The sequence below is a fragment of the Lepidochelys olivacea genome (genome assembly GCF_965140295.1).
Source record: "Lepidochelys olivacea isolate rLepOli2 genome assembly, chromosome: 10".
NCBI lineage: Eukaryota > Metazoa > Chordata > Testudines > Cheloniidae > Lepidochelys > Lepidochelys olivacea.
Window position 1 is genome coordinate 33,233,924 of NC_140420.1, and position 16,106 is coordinate 33,250,029.

The 16,106-nt window shown below is 46.6% G+C and overlaps 1 protein-coding gene across 4 annotated transcripts in view; it reads right to left on the minus strand.

Annotated features, from left to right (window-relative positions):
• Positions 1-5,603: 5,603 nt before the first annotated feature.
• Positions 5,604-16,106, minus strand: part of SLX4 (SLX4 structure-specific endonuclease subunit) — a 38,705-nt gene continuing 28,202 nt past the window's right edge. For all 4 annotated transcript variants that reach the window (XM_084641583.1, XM_084641581.1, XM_084641582.1 and 1 more), the window contains exons 11-15: positions 15,248-15,417; positions 11,099-13,608; positions 9,507-9,609; positions 8,710-9,210; positions 5,604-8,026 (exon numbers count right to left, since the gene is read on the minus strand). In XM_084641583.1, the coding sequence (XP_084497709.1) occupies positions 7,693-8,026; positions 8,710-9,210; positions 9,507-9,609; positions 11,099-13,608; positions 15,248-15,417 (3,618 nt within the window). In that variant the 3' untranslated portion in view covers positions 5,604-7,692. The remainder of the gene's footprint in view (positions 8,027-8,709; positions 9,211-9,506; positions 9,610-11,098; positions 13,609-15,247; positions 15,418-16,106) is intronic.

Below are 16,106 nucleotides of genomic sequence, written 5' to 3' on the forward strand. Positions count from 1 at the left end.
GATGCAAGCGTCATGCACCTTTCCCGGCCATCCCACGTTGATGTTGGTGAAACGTCCCTTGTGATCCACCAGAGCTTGCAGCACTATCGAAAAGTACCCCTTGCGGTTTATGTACTCGCCGGCTTGGTGCTCTGGTGCCAAGATAGGGATATGGGTTCCGTCTATGGCCCCACCACAGTTAGGGAATCCCATTGCAGCAAAGCCATCCACTATGACCTGCACATTTCCCAGGGTCACTATCCTTGATATCAGCAGATCTTTGATTGCGTGAGCTACTTGCATCACAGCAGCCCCCACAGTAGATTTGCCCACTCCAAATTGATTCCCAACTGACCGGTAGCTGTCTGGCGTTGCAAGCTTCTACAGGGCTATCGCCACTCGCTTCTCAACTGTGAGGGCTGCTCTCATCCTGGTATTCATGCGCTTCAGGGCAGGGGAAAGCAAGTCACAAAGTTCCATGAAAGTGCCCTTATGCATGCGAAAGTTTCGGAGCCACTGGGAATCATCCCAAAACTGCAACACTATGCGGTCCCACCAGTCTGTGCTTGTTTCCCGAGCGCAGAATCGGCGTTCCACAGCATGAACCTGCCCCATTAGCACCATGATGCATGCATTGGCAGGGCCCATGCTTTCAGAGAAATCTGTGTCCATGTCCTGATCACTCACGGGACCGCGCTGACGTCGCCTCCTCGCCCGGTATCGCGTTGCCATGTTCTGGTGCTGCATATACTGCTGGATAATGCGTGTGGTGGTTGATGTGCTCCTAATTGCCAAAATGAGCTCAGCGGCCTCCATGCTTGCCTTGGTATGGCGTCCGCACAGAAAGAAGGCGCGGAACGATTGTCTGCCGTTGCTCTGACGGAGGGAGGGGCGACTGACGACACGGCTTACAGGGTTGGCTAAAATCAACAAAGGGTGTGCCTGTACATCAAGGAGTATTTCAGGCAGGACTGCACGGAGGGTTCCAATAAGAAATGGTGCACCAAAGTTATCGTTGTTATTGGAACAAGGAGGTTAGCCTGGCCTCTGATTGATACATGGCTAGATTAACCTCACTGCGCCTTCTCTGTGACTGACTGCAGTGTGATCTAGAGAGGGGAGGAGGAAAATGAGTACAAAACAAATCTGGTCTATTTCTTGTTCTGACCCACTCCATCTATCCTTTACATCTTTGGCTGGCAGCAGACAAAAAAGGCGCGAAATGATTGTCTGCCCTTGCTTTCACGGGGGGAGGGAGGGTGGGAACGGGGTCCTGACGATATGTACCCAGAACCACCCGCGACAATGTTTTAGCCCCATCAGGCATTGGGATATCAACCCAGAATTCCAATGGGCAGCGGAGACTGCGGGAACTGTGGGATAGCTACCCACAGTGCAACGCTCCGGAAGTCGACGCTTGCCTCGGTACTGTGGAAGCGCTCCGCCGAGTTAATGCACTTAATGCACTTAGAGCATTTTCTGTGGGGACACACACACTCGAATATATAAAACCGATTTCAAAAAAACCGACTTCTATAAATTCGACCTAATTTCGTAGTGTAGACATACCCTGAAGCAGGGACTCAGAATATTGTTTATAAACAGAGTGATTAACAGGTGATTAAGATAAGTTTTTTCCTAAAGTTAAATGATCTGTTCCAAGCTTGGTGAACTGTAAAAAGTAAAAAGAAAAGGATGACTTGTGGCACCTTAGAGACTAACCAATTTATTTGAGCATAAGCTTTCGTGAGCTACAGCTCAACGTGAGCTGTAGCTCACGAAAGCTTGTGCTCAAATAAATTGGTTAGTCTCTAAAGTGCCACAAGTACTCCTTTTCTTTGTGCGGATACAGACTAACATGGCTGCCACTCTGAAATCTGTAAAAAGTAAGTAGCCTAAGGCTTTGTCTACACTGCACTTTCGTTGGTAAAAGTTTTGTGGTTCAGGGGTGTGAAAAAAAGCACATATCTCCAAATGACAAAAGTTTTACCGATGAAAAGTGCCAGTGTGGACAGCGCTTTGTTGGCGGGAGATGCTCTCCCTCTGACAAGGCTACCACCGCTCGTTGGGGGTGGATTTATTTTGTGGGTGGGAGAGCTCTTGCCTGCCGACAAAGAGTGGCTACACTGCACATCTTTTAGCGGCAGGGCTGTAGCGACAGTGTAGACATAACCTAAATGATAGAAAATAATTGTAGATTTTTCTACAATTGTTTCAACTGTTATATTCACGAGGTTGTAACAAAGTTACTAATACCTTTCTTTGAGAAGGTAACTGATTTTTTTAGCCAAAGGAAAGGCAGCAGATCTAATCTACCTGGATGTCAGTAAGGCATTTGATACAGTTCCACATGAGACATTGTTAAATTGGAGAAGATGGGGTTTAATATGAGACCGGAAAGGTGTATAAGGAACTGGTTAAGGAGGAGACTACAAGAGATCATGCTGAAAGGTGAACTCTCAGGCTAGAGGGAGGTTACTAGTGGAGTTCCTTAGGGATGAGTCTTGGGACCAACCTTATTTAACATGAAGAAAAGGAGTACTTGTGGCACCTTAGAGACTAACCAATTTATTTGAGCATGATGCATCCGATGAAGTGAGCTGTAGCTCACGAAAGCTCATGCTCAAATAAATTGGTTAGTCTCTAAGGTGCCACAAGTACTCCTTTTCTTTTTGCGAATACAGACTAACACGGCTGTTACTCTGAAACCTTATTTAACATGTTTATTACTGACCTTGGCACAAAAAGTGGGTGTGCGCTAATAAAATTTGCAGATGACACAAACTTGGAGGACATCGCCAATACTGAGGAGGACTGGAATATCATACGAGAAGATCTGGATGACCTTTTAAACTGGAATAATAGAAATGGGATATTTAATAATGCAAAGTACAAGGTCATGCATTTCGGGACTAACAACAAGAATTTTTGCTATTAAGCTGGAGACTTATCAGTTGGAAGTGACAGAGGAGGAAAAACAGCTAGGTGTATCGGTTGATCAGAGGATAACTATGAGCCATCAATGTGATGTGGTGGTGAAAGAGGCTAATGCGGTCATATGATACATCAGACAAGGTATTTCCAGTAGAGACAGTGAAGAGTTAGTACCATTATACAAGGCACTAGTGAGACTCATCTGGAGTACTGTGTGCAGTTCTGGTCTCCCATGTTTAAGAAAGATGAATTCAAACTGGAACAGGTCCAGAGAAGGGCTACTAAGATGATCTGAGGAAAGGAAAACCTGTCTTATGAGAAGATACTCAAACAGCTTGGCTTGTTTTGTATAACCAATAGACGGCTGAGGGGAGCTATGATTACTCTGTATAAATACACCAGAGGGCTAAATACTAGGGAGGGAGCAGAGTTATTTAAGGTAAGCATCAAGGTGGACCCCAGAACAAATACATATCAACTGGCCATCAACAAGTTTAGGCTTGAAATTAGGTGAAGGTTTCTAACCATCAGAGAAGTGAAGTTTGGAGCAGTGCGGGCAAAAAAACCTAACCGGCTTCAAGGCTGAGCTTGATAAGTTTATGGAGGGGCTGGTATGACAGGACTGCCTATAATGGCATGTGGCCCATCGGCAACTGCCGGTAGCAAAAATCCCCACTGGCTGGAGACGGGACACTAGATGGGGAGGGCTCTGAGTTACTACAGAGAATTCTTTCCCAGTTGTCTCCCTGGTGGGTCTTGCCCACATGCTCAGGGTCTAACTGATCACTATATTAGGAATCAGGAAGGAATTACCCCCCGGTCAGATTGACAGAGACCAGGTTTTTTTTTAACCATCTTCTGCAACACAGGGCCCAGGTCACTTGCAGGTTTAAACTAGTGTAAATGGTGGATTCTCTGTAACTTGAAATCTTTAAATCATGATTTGAGGCCTTCAGTAACTCACTGAGAGGTTAGGGGGTCTATTACAGGAGTGAGTGGGTGAGATTCTATGGCCTGTGATGTGCAGGAGGTCAGACGAGATGAGCACAATGGTCCAGGCTGATTTTAGTAAGAGTATCTGAGTAAGAAGATACAATTTTAAACCTATCCAGTGACCCTCAAGTGACTTGCCACAAGATGTCAGAACATGATAGTATTAGAGCTGAGTGGGCCTAATATTTATTTATTTTTCTTTCTTAATATAGAAATTAGATATAATGCGCCTGCCAGATATTTCTAAGTTATCTGCAAAAACACTAGAGTTTTCAGTTGCCTAAGTAGCCCCTGGAATTACTGTTAAAGTTGTGCCCCTCCCCATCTGAAATGGCGCCCCTGCAGGCACAGAATTTGTTGTCGCCCCCGGCCACACACAGCCCCATTGGCCTGACTGGAGCCGCCCTCCCAAATATAGACATCAAACTACGTCCATGGTTATTAGCTAGTGCTGAGAACTGTGGGCAAACTGCAAATACTTTGCATTCATCGTATAGCGTGCAGGTGAACATTTCTGTGCAAGCAAGTCCCTATGCACAGAGAGGGCCATGTCGAGGTGATTTACAGAGGGAGGTCACTAGAACAGTCTTCCGCGTTGCTATACTAATGTGACTGCTTGGGGGACAATTCTTGTAGCTGTTTATTCCAGGAACATCCACATTGACTGTTTTGCTTTACTGAGTTGTTACACTAGTCTGACACCCCGTCAGCACGGATGGTGGCCTAACATGCATCCACCCTTCCCCACAAATCCTACAGGAAGGGAGAGAAACGCAGGCATCAGGCAGGTGAAGCTGCCTTTCCCTTTCTGTTGGCATAGAGCTGAGCAGTTAGCAGGCATGTGGGGAAGGAGGCCCTGTGAGCCTTACATGATGAAGAAATAAGAGTCTCAGCCCGTCCCAGTACCTGACCAAACCAGAGGAGGGAGGACAAGGGTAATAAATCAGCTGACGTGGGGGCCAGGTCAATGATGTGCACATCTGAATGGCTAATTTCTAAGTCACACCGCAGCTGTATGTGTCCTCTTCACCTCCCTTCCCATCTCACCCTGTGCAGGGCTTTGACAGGGTGAAGGAGGAGAGAGGATACATGAGAGTGGAGGAAGAGGGAGGAGAGGTGGGGTGCCTGAAGAGAAGGAAGAGCCAGGGAGATGGAGATGTAGTAGCAGCTCCAGAGCATCAAACTGGCTGCAGCAGTCAACCTGGTGCACAGCCACCGTGACTCACAGAAATGCCTGGGGTCCATGAGCGTCCAGCAGCTGGGCACTCCACTTCCGGCCTCCCCTCCTCCAGTTCCACCTACCACCAACCCACTTTCAGTGCCCAGCAGATTGGATTCCTCCCGCAGTTTTTCCTAGCATTGCCTCTGATCCTGGCAGATGGAGACTCCTTCCCCAGCCCTGCCCTTGGCTCCCCGTATCAGATGGATTTGCTTGCCTTCCTCAGTCCTCTCCATATAACAAGGCCAGACTCCCATTTGGTGCTGCAGCAGCTCTCCAGCCTCCTGCTCCCCTCAGTAACCTGACTCCTCCCTCTTCCTCCAACTCCTTGTCAGGATCTTTAGCCAGCATGAGAGGCACACTAGTTGCTGGGATGCCCCTGCAGCTCCAAGGCTGGGCCCAAGATTTTAAACAATAAATTGCCTACAAGCCTTTTACTTGATTCTACCTGTTAACAAAGTTTACAGCTGAAGGTTCTTACAATTTTTATTGCACATAATGTACATCCAATAAAAAACACACTATACTGTATCAAAAATTTAAAAAAAACAGACATTCTTATGCTACAGAAATACCAACACTGGTTTTGAGGAGCTTGGCTTCTTTTTTTTACAAAGTGAGGCCATCATCAATTCACAACTCCCAAGGCTGGAAAGAGTCAGCACATCTCTGAAGATTAAATAAACAGAAGTCAATTCTCTAGGATCCACGATTTCCCTGTTGCAAATTTAGCAAAGCACCTGGCAGCAGTCCAGTTTGGAAACTAGATTATGTAGCAAGGTGTGGTTAGGTGAGGAATGAGTACGAGGCTCTGAAGGTGTCCAGTGGTCACTGCAACGGAACTGTGGGGGTCTCCTTTAAAAAAATGGGGGGGGGGGTAGCAGTGGAAATTGTCCAAGCCCAGGCCACATGGCAACTTGACAGGAGTTCCAGTACGACTTGTAGTTCTCAGAAAATAGAGTCGACAGTATCTTTAACAAAGAGGTCTAGCCCTACAGATTCCAGTACGCAATGCTCTACCTCAGTCCAAGCAGTCAAAACACACCACTGCATCTTGGGACCTGTAGCCTCTGAGGTCCTTATCACTGTATTAAATATAAGAGGGCTGCAGGACTCCTGGTACCCATCTCAAATCTGTAGAATAAGAGTGTTTGTAGATTGTATGTAAACAGTATCTCTTCCTTGCATTCTCCACAACACAGCTGTTACCAGTAAGTTACCTTTTCAATACAGTAAGTAACATTCTGCATTTCTGTATCACTTTCTTCCATTCTGAGCCATTCAAAATGCTTTCCAAAGGTGGGCAGCCCTCATTCCCCTCTTCTACAGGTGAAGCACAGAGAAATTAAGGCTCAGACTTTCAAAGCAGCCATTCATTTTGGGTGCCCAACATCAAACACCAGTGGACAATTTCAGAGGTGCTCAATACCCGGTACCATCAACTGAAGTCAGTGGGATCTGCTGGTGCTCAGTATTTGCTGAAAAACCAAGCCCTAAGTGTCCACTGTTAGGCACACAACAAATGAAGCAACCAAAATTTGAGTCCACTTGCCAAAAATCACAAAGTGAGCCAGGAACAGAAGCTAGGTCTCCTGAACTACCCACTAGACAATGTTACCACCACAACACTCCCTGTCCCTACCCCTCAATCTGTAGAGTGAAATCTCAAACTGAATAAACAGACTGAAAAAACAATGTGGTCCCAAAGACAAACCTGAACATCTGGCTGTTCTCACTGCTTTACACATCAGGGCAAAGTGACTTGTTTCCTGCTAGTGTGGTGAGGTAGGCAGGTCTGTTTCTATTCTAGGACAGAACAATCCAGGGGGATTTGACCTGCTTCCTTCCACGGCCAGCACGGCCTATGGAACTCTTACCATTCAGGCAGGACCTTATGTTCCAACACTGATGCACTCAGTGAGGAGCTTGGGAGTAGCACCCTCTGTCAGGCACTTAGAAGAAGTTCTGCCTCTAGAAGCAGCAGTTAGAAGCAAGGCTGAAATAAAATCTATTTGAAAAGAGGAAGGCAAGAGGGGAGGACAAGAGGAGAGGAAACAACTGAACAGGAAAAGGCAGAGGAGGACAGATAAAAGAAAGTGGAATGGAAGGGGAAAAGATGACAGAAAAGGCAAAAGGAAACTGATGGCTAAAGAACTAGGAAAACAGGCAGAGGGATCATATTAACCGTATGCTGAAACTCCAGCATAACTGGTAGTGGCCTTGGTGTCCAGAGATCCGGCAGGCACTCTTTCAGCAGGGAGTGGGATGGATAGTGCTGAAAGCATGTAGGGTCTCTGCACCTCTAAAGCAGAGTGACTGGGGACAGATGCTTCCCTCACAGTTCCAAGCCATTCGAGCACGTCCGGGAGCAATGTTCTGACTGAAAAACCAGCAGCATAAGCACATGTGTGCAGCAGATTCTACCGGGGCAGGGAGAATGTTTAGTAGCAAAACAGAAGAGCAATTCTTGAAGAAGCTCTGACACGGAACAAGGGGAAGAGTTTTAGAGCCTGCAGTGGGGAAGTGTGAATGCACCAAGGCAGCAGGGAAGGGAGAGGAGGCTCCAGTCAGTATCGTTTGCATCCCTTTTTCTTGCCCCCACGTTGCTGCTGCTTCTCTTTCCGTGCCCCAGCCGTGGTAAAGGTGATACAGTGAGCGTCCAAAAAGTCCAGCAGTTTTCCCAGCGCAATCTTAATGCCATTCTGCTTCAGCTCTGCCTGCAGCCCAGTCAGCTCAAAGGGCTGGTAAAGGAGGATCTTCTGGTACAGGCCGGGGTTTGAATGGATGTAGCGTCTCACTGCCTCCAGCTTATCTGCCTCTCGGGCTGCAGCCTGAGATGCTGGGAACTCCTCGTCCTCTTCAGATGTAAGCACACCTGTCTCAAACTCATTGGAAGAAGAACTGAAAATGAGAGAGAGGAGAGATCAATTAAATGCCAATGATCATGGACCAACAGGGAACATGGTGGAGTTATAGATTAAACGCCCTTGTGTGGCCCTCCCTAGTGCTATGAATTCTCTAACATTTTAGGTCTCATGAAAATAACTGTCTGATGGGACAGGCAGCGTGGGCAAGCGTTCAGTGAACTTCCATTCTCAGCTCTGCCAATACCCCTCCTGCTTTACCGGCAGCATCTCCCGCTATTCCAGGCTTGGCCCCCTCATACATAGCTGTGCTGGTGCTCCTCACACCTGACTAGCACTACCTGCTTCTATTCTACTCTTGGACTCCTTATGCACAGCTCTGTTACCGCACCTCCTGTGACCAGCAGGGACCCCTGCTATTCCAGTTCTGGGCCTCCATTCAGCTCTGCCAGTGCTTCTCACTTTTGACCTACAGAGCCCAGACATCCCAGGCGTGGGCCTTTACCAAGCTCAGAATATCAGATATGCCAAACTACGGTTTTGTGATTGACAAGAGATCACTAGGAATTAAACTGAAACCCCCCCAAAAAGGATATGTGGGTGACCTAAGCCAAGGACAAAGGACAGGGCTTCTCAACTTTGCAGGAGAGCTGAGGTGTCTCCCCCACGCCCCTGGACCACACCGGTAATGAGGTTTTCCTTGCGGTTTCAGTCCCTTACCTCCGTGACCCAAAGGAGTTGTCACTTCCAGCTGCTGAAGCAGCTGCAGACTCCTGAGATGCTGAGAGGACCTGTCCATCAGCACTGCCCACCAGAGAATCTTTAACTGGAGATGTAGCTGGAGATAAATTAGCTCCCTTTAGCCCTCTGGCTCCTCCTGGGTGGCCTTTAGTTTCAGCTGTTTTCTTAGTCCTCAGATAGCCTGTTGTAGAGTGGCCCGTTGAGCTGTCAGCATCACCACTGCCCAGAACTGGCAGGGGAGGGACCGAAACCCCCAGCTGCTGCTCGCCCCCTACACTGGAGGCCTTGGAATTCTCTTCTCTCAGTTCAATCAAGTCCGGTTGGGGTTGGCTGGGGTGCTTGGCAGTGGCTTTCCGTAAGGGTGGTTGGGAGGATGGGATCTCATCCTCCGAGTCAGAGGACATGATCTGATGAGTATACTGGAATATCTCCTTCAACTTTAACACCATCTGCCGTTTTGGGAGAGGACGGACTCCAAATCTAAAATACAAAGGTGACACTTTAGTTAAGCAGTATGGTAAACTTAGGCTGATGTGGTGACGCCCCATCTTTGTGGCGTCGCAGCATGGGTGGAGGAATTGAAGGCTCCAGTCCCACATGAAGTCTGCAGTCCAGCCATCACTACTAACTGGGTCTCAAGCAACATTTACTGGAATGCCATCAAATGTTTCTCTCTTGCTGAAAAGGGGCTTCTCTGTCAAGCTACTTCCCTGCAGATATCTGCACATTAAGAAACTGGCCTTGCTCTCCAAGGTGCTAATGGAGGCAACACTAACCTGTTTAGTTCCTTCTTCAGCTCTGGGGTCTCCATGATGGAGTAAGCTGGTACTGGTGTTATGGGAACTCTGGGGGGCTGGTTTCTCTTGTGACAGGCCGGGTCTGCAGCAAAATGAAATTACAATGAGAATAAATATATCAACATGGAGGGTCCTGGGACTGGCTGATGATTTCTAGTCTTTGTGAGAGATAATACAAAGACACATAATAGTAATATCTAGGGCATCATTTTCCCCCAAAAGGTCCCACAGCCCTTTACCAGCTATCTTATGTTCATTTTAGACAGAGCTGTGAAAATTTTGGGGGAGGTTTTGGTGGACTCAAGTCGGCCTTTTATTGTTTTATTTTTACTCACTTTACCTAAGAAAACAGTTTAATTTAAAAGAAAGGACAAATTTTGGACCCAAAGTCCCTATGCAGTAAGGACAGGCACCTTTTGCCAGTTAACAAAAGGTTGTGTTATTGAACTTTGTAAAGAGACCACGGCTGGCATGAGCCAAGTCTGTAGCACAGGAGGGTGAAATTCAGAGGAGAGGGGCTGTTGTTCCAGAGGTAAACAAATGGGTCTTACCTCTCTGGAGAGTAGAGTTTGGTCTAGAACACTGAGCTGGGTCTAAAGCAAAATTAGTTTGTTGGCCACTTCCTAATCCCTTACTGTGAAACTATCACCCAAAATAGCATGACTAATTAACACTATGAGATCCTGGACAGAAGGAGCTACATCAGTCTACAGAGATTTAAAAACTGTAATCAAATAAGCTCTCCAGCAATGCAGAGAGGCAAGTGTCAGGTCACGTGTATAGATATTTAAGCTGAAGCACAGAGATGTGAAGTTGCTGCCCAAATCACACAGTGAGTCGGTGTCAGAGATGGGAAGAGCCCAACCTCCCGCTCATATCCATAGTTCATACTATTTCCCCATTCACAGGTCAAGATTTGGGTGTATTATGAGAGCCTCTGGGAAGGGGCCCAGAACTGGGGCTGCAGGTCAGGACTGAGGGGCACTGTCTGAGCTTTAAAGGAAAGCTTGCATGACGCCCATCTGCAGGCTGCCTAGTGCTTGCCAGTGCTATAAATCTCCCAATTTCTTGAGTGCCACATTCATATGCGTAAAAAGAAAGACAACTGCAACTGCTCTACTGACAAAGTAGCTGGTCTGAAGGCCTCACGTGCTGTTAACGGAAGGGTCACACAGTGTTTGAACAGTAAGGATCATACTGATACCAAACCATACCCACAGCAGCCAAGCATCCAGTAGGATTTAGATAAAAAACCCACCTGTATTGTGACCTTGATATCGCTCACTGCAGAAACCTCCCTGAGGAATGGGACTCATGAAACAAACAATGTGAATGAAACACAAAAACACTTTTTCTATTCCAATAATACTGAGTGTCAGGTGGAACCCCCTACCTAGCAACGAGGAACTGTGAAGGTGACACTACCTCTTTGGCACCTGGCCTTGAAAATCATGTCAGACCAGCAGGCGAACCACCTGAACACAACAAGGTGAACTACAGACAGAGTGACAAGTTCAAATGAAAACAGCACAATTCATTGCAATGTTTCTAGGATTCATACAAGTACTTACCAGGAGTCTTTAGGGGCTGGGTATTCTGGGCAGCTGCTGCAGCTGACACCCTCTGTGTGAGAGGAAGAATCTCGGGGACTTCATCTTCATCCCACTCATCACAGACTTTCGAGTTCAAAAAACGTAGCCTATTGCTCACTGAAGAATGTGCCTCAATAGGACTCTCTTCATGACAGAGCAAGGTCTTTCTATTACCAACAGGATTTCCTCGAAGAGGAGTGCTACCTGTAATTTCCAGGGCTCTGGTTGGACTCTTCCATTGGTCGTGCTGAAAGCCACTTTCTCCGTGGATGAGACTGCTGGTATTTGCCCAGTCCACCCCCTCAAGCACCTTGTTGTTATCTTTGATTGGTGACAGATGTTCGACACTCCAGCAGTCGTCATCAACTGGAATTGGTGGCTCATCACCAAGCAGGAAGCTGCCACTTGAATGGAGCAGAGCCACCTCCTTTTCCTCCTCACTGTCCTCTACCTCAACCACACTAATGTCTGTTTTATTCTCCAAAGACAGCTCACGGCATGGAAGGCCTTGTTTGGGTGAAGACAGGTTTTCTGAAGACTTCTCTTTCACACGAACACAGGCAGGTGAGAGTGGAGCTGGAGAAACTCGCAGAGAATCCTTCCAAAAGTGACCTAAAGGGCTTCCAGGAGAGGTTTTTTTGCTGACTGAGGAGTACTCTGTAAGCAAATGTTTTTGTGAGGAAGTTGCAAGTAACAGATCTGAAGTTATCTCTGGAATCTTCATAGCTTCCCCAGCTTGTTTATGGTCACTATTATTTACCAATAAAGCTTTAGTCCTGTGCTTAGACCCTTGACTCCTGAAACAACTCAAACTTGTTGCCTGGGTCTGTGTTGAGCAGTTCCTGCTTCTGGTAAGAAGAGGCGTGTCTGGCACCAACCATGAGGTGTCCATGTTAGAGCTCTCCTCATGGCTCAAATTCAGTCTGCTATCAATACAGGTCCCAACCTGGTTGTTAAGAGACATCTTTCCTGACAGCTTTACAGCATTCTCACTGTGCACCTTGTCTTGACTTCCTAGTGACACTTGAAACGGTCTCTGGTGTATTGCAATGTCAGCAACTGAAACAGGTCCAGAGTTTGGTACCTCGTGCTCTTGCTCCACTTTCTTACAGTTACAATCCAATCGCCTGGAGATTTCCATTTCCCTCAGGGAAGGTTCAGAATCTGATTTCTCCTTCATTTGTTCTAACTCCATTTCTTCATCAGAATCCAGCAAAAGAATAACTTCAGCCTCTTGGTTCACATGAGAAGCAGTATTCTGAGTTGTGAGGACCAACGATGAGCAAGTTGGGACATGTTTTTGCTTTTTTAAATCAATGCAGGGAGACTTTGCTGGAGAAAGTGTGTTCTTTATGATCTTCTCAAGTCCTGAATCATCATTCCGTTCGCTGGCTTTTTGGAAGGATGCACCATCAGACTGAAAGAGTCCTTTATTTTGCTTTTGCTTTGGTGCTGATACAGGAGAAATTTCTGTGGATACTCTGGAAAATGTCCTATTTGATTCTGGAGACATAGGTGATGAACCAACAGCTGGCAAAACTGGTGAGGAAGGGTTGATAAGAGGACTGCTACACAAATCACTCCTAACTGACAGGAGGTCTTTCTGTGACTGATGGTGAACAGGTGGATTATTAACCTCAACAGGTGTTCCACTGGAAATCTCTCCTGACTCTTTGTTGGCTTCATTTAGTGGAGAAGGCTCACAACGTTCCCCTTGGGTTGCGGAAAACATGGGATCATAACTTTTACTGAGGTCAGCATCATTGTGTTGGCAACTAGGGAACAGTTTTTCCCAGGCATCATCCTCTTCTTCACCTTGTGAAATCTGAGAGAATCTAGAAACCTTCACTACTTTGGGCATTCTCCGACAGCCCTCTCTTTCATCAGAGGCTCCACCATGGGAAGCCGAAACGTCACCACACTCACAAGGCTTACCCTGCAAGTGCACAGGCGCAATTCGTGTAATGCTCATGTTCTCACTCCTACTTATACCTAGGATTTTCTTTTCTTGCCCAGGTGATTCACAGCTGGATCTTCCCAGGCCAAAATTTTCCTTCCATTCTTTAATCTTGCTGCTTGTTGAGGGAGATTCACACACCACCACCTCTTCATCCTCAGTCTGTCGGTTCACATTTTGGGCCTCCTCTGTTTCACTGTAAGTGCATCTGCCTGTGCCTTCCTCCACCTCTGCTTCATCTCGAACAATCTTTCGCTGAGTGGCAACAAACTCATAAATTTCCTCCAGTTCCTGCTCATCCACTTTCTCATTGTCTTCCTCTTCCTGGTCTTCAGGTTTCAGCAAAGCTACTTCTTCCTCATCTTCATCTATCCACATTGACCTCAAGAGCTCCTGGAAGTTCTCAGCTCTGTTCTCACAATTCTCTTCTTCCCCCACGGAGAAAAGTTCATCTCCTGAGTCTACCCCAGCATGCTCCTCCTTCTCCCCAGGGCTGTTTCCACATATAGAAATCAGTTCACTCACACCAAACCTGCAATGATACAATGGAAGGTTATTGTTTTTCCTCCACCAGTTAGCTGGTTCACCAGCATCCTCAGCAGATTTCCTTACAAGAATCATGTGTCTCATTTCCATTAGGTGCATCAGCTCAAACCTAACTTTATTATTCAGAATCCCCTTTCCCAGCTGATACCCGAAAGCACTAGTCCCACTCCTTAAAGCTTATATTTAAAGGTAAAAGACTTTACATGGCTGGAATTAAAATTCCTAGCACCGCAGACAAAATCAAGAGGCAAACCAAGAGCCCTCCCAAGGAGCAGGACCATTATGATTACACTTCTTGTGTTTCTGCCTCCATCATGGACTCCTTTGCTAAGAAGGCTCTGATGTCTGAGCAGCTTCTCCCTGAAAGAGAAGCTAGTAGGCTCAGTATAGCACCCCCCAAAGCAGAGAACATTTAATGCTCTCAAGGGTCTAAATTTGCCACACTGCAAAAAGGGGCAGAAGGTCAGGTATCAAGGACAGAGCCTCAGTCAAACTGATAGGCTTAGAAAATATGCTTGATACATTCCATCGATCGGACATACAACATCCATGCAAACTCATCAGCCTTGCTGTAGCTACATTGCAACTCCAACCCACAGTCTGCTCTGTTTCCACCTATCTCTCCTGCCGCTCACTAGGCATAAGAACTAGGGCCTGGTTTGTGAATGTGTCCTTGCAAATTAGATGCAGTTTCCTTAGCGGGACACAATCAATTTGAAATTTACTCAGTCAAAAGGTCAAGTTTTACACCTTCCCTGTGTCCATTTTTGTGGTTTTAGAATCATACTTTTTTCCCGTTTTTAAAAATCTGTTTCTGTCTCACTACTGCGAAGGAATATACAAACGTCAGGGGAAACTGACTGACTAGTTGTTGGTACGGAGGAAAGTACCATGAATGCACAGAAAATATAGAATATGTTTTTCTTTCACTTCTTTCACTCCGAGTCATTAGGTGTTAATTGTAAAACTAACAGGTCCACATTTTCAGAGGGGTGATTTTTAAGTTGACAGAATCCCTTGAATCTGTCTGTTTTTTAAGGATTATTTCTGAAGTGCACTTAGAGTCACGAAATGACAGTAAGGCTGATAGCGCAAGGTAGTGTTACACACAGTATTGATCTTCTCTCAGCAGGTCTTCTGGGGATTAACTAACTATACTTAGTGAAGTGCTTAGTATGTCTTTCATCTGAGGTTCTCTAACTATTATTAGATCGCCACCAGCAGCAACAACAGAGACCATGGAATCAAATGCTGCTGCGGACACTTGGGACAGAATGGAATGGCTTGTTCTCCCCCAGACTATAATGGGCCTGTGCTGACAGGTGTAACTTGGCAGATACACCCAGTGGGAAGATGAGGGGAGTGACACTTTTGTGACAATGGTCACACTGGAAACGTACACAGAGAACTAAAAAGTTAGTTGTAGCCACTCAGGCCAGGAATGAAGATGGCAGGCTAGATGTGTGCAGGAAAACTGTAAAACACTGACCATCTGAACTGAAAGGACTTCACCTAAACCAATGCAGCCTGGGGGAGTCACCTCTGCAGAAACTTGGGTGTAAATTCCCAGGCTGGGACCCTAAATAAATCTCACTGTGTAAGTGACTAGACAGCAGCATACACACCTGATGGCAAGAGCTCCCACATCAGAGAGCACCTCGGCAGGGATACTGGTATCAGCTGCATAAAGGTACTGCAGAAATGCACGGGCTGCCTCGACCGTCACTTCACTCAGCAGCACTCGACGGGTCTGCAAATTCCCATCCTCTTCCACTAAGAAACCTTCACCGTGAACCTGAGAGTGAAAAGAATCAAACAGCCAAAGCAGGGTCATTTGTCAGCAAGAGAGGGGCGCAGGGGGATCAGCCCCAGAATGCCCACAGCAGATCAGACCTTTCATCCACCAAATCCTCATCTGGACTCTGGCAGTAGTCAGTACCTGAGACTTCAGAGGAAAGCTAAAAAAGTCAAAGACGCAATGCTCTTTATGGGGGCGGGGGAGTGTTCCTCCTAACCCCTACAGCCATATGATCCTTCTGTATAACTGCCACACATCAGTCATAACCTTATCCAGCCCCTTTCTAAATCCAGTACCTTCCAGAGCAGTGAACTGCATAGGCTGACTATATGCTGGATAAAGAAAAGTTTCTTTGGATTGGTTCTAAATTTACCAATCATGGGTTGCATTGAGCGGCCTCTTGCTTTCCAGTTATGGGACAGCACAGAAAGGAGGGACTGATCAGCTTTTCCCATATCCTTCGCAACCTGAATCATACCCGCTGCACCCACATGGATCCACCCTGCTCCCCTCTCTTGCTGGGATGCTTCCACCCTGTCCACCCCTAGCATCTACTGCAGTATCTGAGATTCTCTCTTATGGTACTGAATGTCACCCAAAAGCTACATCTAACACTTAGAGCTAGGGCTGTGATTCCCAGCTTGTGCAGAAATACTCACGCTAGCTCTTATTGAGCTAGCATGCTA